The sequence below is a fragment of the Scylla paramamosain genome, chromosome 19, assembly GCF_035594125.1.
Source record: "Scylla paramamosain isolate STU-SP2022 chromosome 19, ASM3559412v1, whole genome shotgun sequence".
NCBI lineage: Eukaryota > Metazoa > Arthropoda > Malacostraca > Decapoda > Portunidae > Scylla > Scylla paramamosain.
Genome location: NC_087169.1, coordinates 23,468,642 through 23,473,641, shown reverse-complemented (window position 1 = coordinate 23,473,641; position 5,000 = coordinate 23,468,642). Strand labels below are relative to the sequence as shown.

Below are 5,000 nucleotides of genomic sequence, written 5' to 3'. Positions count from 1 at the left end.
CTCTCTCTCTCTCTCTCTCTCTCTCTCTCTCTCTCTCTCTCTCTCTTTCAATAATAATATAATAAGGCTTTTATCTCTCTCTCTCTCTCTCTCTCTCCACTTTTTTTCTTTCACTAATAATAATATAAGGTTTTTCTCTCTCTCTCTCTCTCTTTCCACTCTTTTTCTTTCAATAATAATATAATAAGGCTTTTCTCTCTCAAGATTTCCTCTTAACCCTCTCTCTCTCTCTCTCTTTAATTTAAACCTAGTTAAACGTAGGTACATTATCATGCAAAGGTACATTATCAGGTGAAGGCGCACTGCCACGTGCAACCTGTTTTAGGGGTGTGATACAACACAAATATAAATATAAAGATATATATATACATATATATACATTCTTTATGGACTTGTGTTAATATTGTTAGCAGGAGGGTTGGGAACGAGCCCCTCCAGTGGTGTGCTGCTAACTTCACGTCCTGGGTATCCATCCCCCTGATGTGAGGGACGGAGGACGCGAAGACGTTCCACGGTCTGGAGACTCGCCCCCAAAAGGTGGGCCGGTGTTGGCTGGAGCGGGAACGCGGCACTTCCACCGAGTCACCACCGGATGACACCGTGGAGCTTGCTGATGTGTGTGGCAGCACAGGACATCCAGGAGAGGGCGGAATACTCTAAATAAGGCCGTATCTGGCCCTTGTAGAGCAACAGCCTCCCTCTCATGTCCAGCAAGTTGGCCACCCTCCTCTCTCTTTCTCTCTCTCATTTTTATAGTGATAATAATAAAAGTTACCTTTTTCATTTTCTTTATTTCATTCATTTTTTTTTGTAACAAGACTAAAAAATATACTCAATTTGATAATAATAATAATAATAATAATAATAATAATAATAATAATTCTGTAAACTATTACATATATTTTCTATTAATTTCTATATATTCTATTTTCTTAACAGGCACTTCCTCCCACACACAAGGTCACTCTTATCCAACTCACACAGCCTCCCCCTGACCCCCTCACACCCTTCAACACCCCCTCACACCCCGTCAACACCCCCTGACACCCTCACACCAGGCCGAACCCTTCACTCTGCTGTACGGCCTGTAGAAGTTTGTATTTCAGCTTCTCTTTGGTGTTGTATCTTGGCAGGTTGAGTTGGGTGATGCAGGTGTGTGCGACCGGAAGGAAGCTGTCGTCTGCTGTGCTTTGGATCATCAACTTGAGTGCCTGAGAGAGAGAGAGAGAGAGAGTTTATAAGAGAAAAAGAAAGAGAGGGAGAAAATATTGGTGTGTGTGTGTGTGTGTGTGAGAGAAAATGCAATAAATTTCTATTAAATTTATTATTATTATTATTATTATTATTATTATTATTATTATAAATTTATTCATATTTCAGAGGAATGACTGAGAAGAAAGGGAGGAGGATACAAGAAGGAAGGAAGGAAGAGGAGGACTAGGAGGAAGGAAGGAAGGAAGGAAGGAAGGAAGGAAGGAAGGAAGGAAGGAAGGAAGGAAGGAAGGGAAGAGGACAAGAAGGAAGAGAAAAGGAGGACACACACTCTCTCTCTCTCTCTCTCTCTCTCTCTCTCTCTCTCTCTCTCTCTCTCTCTCTCTCTCTCTCTCTCTCTCTCTCTCTCTCTCTCACAGACCCACAGGATATCCCCCCACAGGATGTTGACAAACCCCACAGTCACTCCCCTCAGCCCCTCTCTCTCTCTCTCTCTGTCTCTCACCTACCTTCATGCCCAGAATAGGAACCCTGTCAGTGCCCGTCAGGAACTTCAAAAACCACTTCTTCTGCTCCAGGGAGAGTTTGTGAAATACTTCCCAGAACGTGCGTATGACCGGGTGGTCTGGGAAACATTCGCCCTGGAAACACCGACAGAAATCAATAAACGGAAGGATATTAGTGTGAACGGTGTGTTTATTTACATTCCTGCGGTGTCATGTGGGAGGACTGGGTGAAAACAGACAGTAGAGGAGGTGGGAAGGGGAGGACTGGGTGAAAACAGACAGTAGAGGAGGTGGGGAGGAGAGGACTGGGTGAATAAAGACAGCAGAGGAGGTGGGGAGGGTAGGACTGGGTGAATCAAGACAGCAGAGGAGGTGGGGAGGAGAGGACTGGGTGAATAAAGACAGCAGAGGAGGTGGGGAGGAGAGGACTGGGTGAATAAAGACAGCAGAGGAGGTGGGGAGGGTAGGACTGGGTGAATCAAGACAGCAGAGGAGGTGGGGAGGGTAGGACTGGGTGAATCAAGACAGCAAAGGAGGTGGGGAGGAGAGGACTGGGTGAATAAAGACAGCAGAGGAGGTGGGGAGGGTAGGACTGGGTGAAAACAGACAGCAGAGGAGGTGGGGAGGAGAGGACTGGGTGAATCAAGACAACCTCCTCTGCTGTTCTACAATGCTGACGAATCCTTGAAAAACACACACACAAAAAAAAAAAAAATATATATATATATACAAATAAACATATGTAAACCAAACCTAATTAGTCCTGCACCTGGTTCTCACCTGCCGAGTGGCGTCACACCTGAGCAGCAGCGTCTTGGCCTGAGGGTCGAACAAGAATGGATACTCACAGAACAGGATTGGACTCTGTAATGTAAAGGATTGGATTAGTTAAAGTTGTTTTTAAGGGTTGAAGGGGTAAATGAAGAGTTAAAGGGTGTATTTAAGGGTTTAAGGAGGTAAATAAAGGGTAGAAGGGTGATTTTAAGGGTTTATGAGGCTATTTAAAGGTTTGGTGTCTTTTAAAGGATGTTTTCAAGGGCTTAAGAGAATAAATAAAGGGTTTTCAATTTTTAAAGGGTGTTTCTAAGGGTCTCTCAGTTAAAATTAAAGGAATTGTCAATTTTAAAGGATGTTTTTAAGCGTTCAACATTGAAAGCTCCCCAAACACAGTCACCCATTCACAAACACCCCCAATACACACACAAACACCCACAAACATGGTCACCCACCTCCCAAACACCCCAAAAACACACCAAAACACATCTAAACACCCCAAAACACACCCAAACACCCCAAAATCACTCAGCCACCTTCAAACACCCCCACACCCCCACACACACACACCCACCTCCCTCCTGGACATCGGGTGAAGCCTGCTGTTCATCCAGTTCAAGTAATCATTCCTAATATCAATTTTCTCTGCAACTTCTGGGATGTAAAAGTCGTCGTAGTTCAACCACCCCACTCGGCAGCCGGCTTGGAAGTTCAGACCGTGGACCAGGGACAACAGCCGCAGGGAAGACACAAGGGCACGCCGGTCTCTGTGTGGTGTGGGTAGGTTAGGTTAGGTTTGGTTAAGATCTGGTTGTGGTAGTGGTGGTGGTCTGAGTGGTTGTAAGTGATGTGGTGGTGTTGTAGATAAGAATTGTTGTAGTAGTAGTAGTAGTAGTAGTAGTAGTAGTAGTAGTAGTAGTAGTAGTAGTAGTAGTAGTAGTAAAAGAAGAAGAGGAGGAGGAGGAAGAGAAAGAGAATGAGGAAGAGAATGGTGGTAGTAGTAGTAGTAGTAGTAGTAGTAGTAGTAGTAGTAGTAGTAGTAGTAGTAGTAGTAGTAGTACACAGACAATTATACTTCTCTCTCTCTCTCTTACACTCAAAACACACACACACACTCTCAATGCACACTCTTACAAACCAACTCTCTCTCTCTCTCTTACCTCAGAGCTACATTGGTGAGCTGAATTCAGTATTTGTACCACCACATTCTTGTACAAAGTAACCAGCCTTAGTGTAAAGTCCCTTGGAAGAGAGGCAAGCCAGGAGAGAGAGAGAGAGAGAGAGAGAGAGAGAGAGAGAGAGAGAGAGAGAGAGAGAGAGAGAGAGAGAGAGAGAGAGAGAGAGAGAGAGAGAGAGAGAGAGAGAGAGAGAGAGAGAGAGAGAGAGAGAGAGAGAGAGAATTAATTTTTCTCCTCCAAAAATATACTTAAAACACACAAATCAATAGAAAAACAAAGAAAAAACACCAAAACACATTTAAAACACCCCAAAACACATTTAAAACACCCCTAAACACACTCAAACACCCCAAACACACCCAAAACACAACCAAAACACCCCCAAACACTCCCAAAACACACTCAAACACTCCCAAACACACACACACACACACACACATACACACAAACAATCCAACTCACTGAACACCTCCGCCATCTCCTTGCCAAGCTTCAACACTCCCTCAGCATACGGCGTTTGGAGTTTGGCCGTTTGTTTAGGGTCAGTGAAGTCCTTGTACAGGGGAAGGACATAACAGCGTAAGGCGTCCTGGCTGGGGGGATGCGAAGGAAGACTCTTGGCCACGTTTTGAATGCCAGTACGAACCTGTGGACGTTTGGATACGTTTGGATTAGCTCGGTAATGGATCAGTGGACGCTTGTGAGATTCTGCGTGTGAAATGCCAGCAGGTCGGTTTGTCCTGTTTTGTCCTGGGAAACCTTCAGTAAAATGCAGTGAAACGCACACAAACGCACGCACTCGCCACTTCCTGGATGGTCTCCCTTGCAATCCGGCCAATCTGAGCCACACAGTCCTCAGCCAAACGGTAGTCCAGCCCGTGTGTGTGTGTGTTTGTGCAAGCCAGCAAGCGTGAGGGAGCTGTTCCAAGCGCACACTGAGGCAAACACTGTCTCTGTGTACCTGTGTTTGGAAGTGGGTGAGTGAATGAGTGTAAACAAACGTGGGGATGGTAATATTGTTCGTTCGTTTGTTTGTTTGTAAATAGATTGATATGACACAAATGTAAACAAACACAAAAAATACAACATTCTGTCACTGAAAACATAAAAAATAAATTATATAACACAAACAAACACACACACACACACACACACACACACACACACACACACACACACACACACCCAAATCATACCAAAACACACAACACACTCCCAAACACACACAAAATATACCATACCACACCCAAACACACACACACACACACACACACACACACACACACACACACACACACACACACACACTTACGTAAACAAATCGTCATCA

At 44.5% G+C, this 5,000-nt stretch overlaps 1 protein-coding gene across 1 annotated transcript in view; it reads right to left on the bottom strand.

The window, feature by feature from the left end:
• Positions 1-775: 775 nt before the first annotated feature.
• LOC135109509 (probable E3 ubiquitin-protein ligase HERC4) overlaps positions 776-5,000 on the bottom strand; it is a 5,074-nt gene continuing 849 nt past the window's right edge. Inside the window, exons 3-6 of the mRNA XM_064020890.1 lie at positions 3,067-3,259; positions 2,499-2,582; positions 1,722-1,853; positions 776-1,211 (exon numbers count right to left, since the gene is read on the bottom strand). Coding sequence (XP_063876960.1) covers positions 1,050-1,211; positions 1,722-1,853; positions 2,499-2,582; positions 3,067-3,259 — 571 coding nt within the window. The 3' untranslated portion in view covers positions 776-1,049. The remainder of the gene's footprint in view (positions 1,212-1,721; positions 1,854-2,498; positions 2,583-3,066; positions 3,260-5,000) is intronic.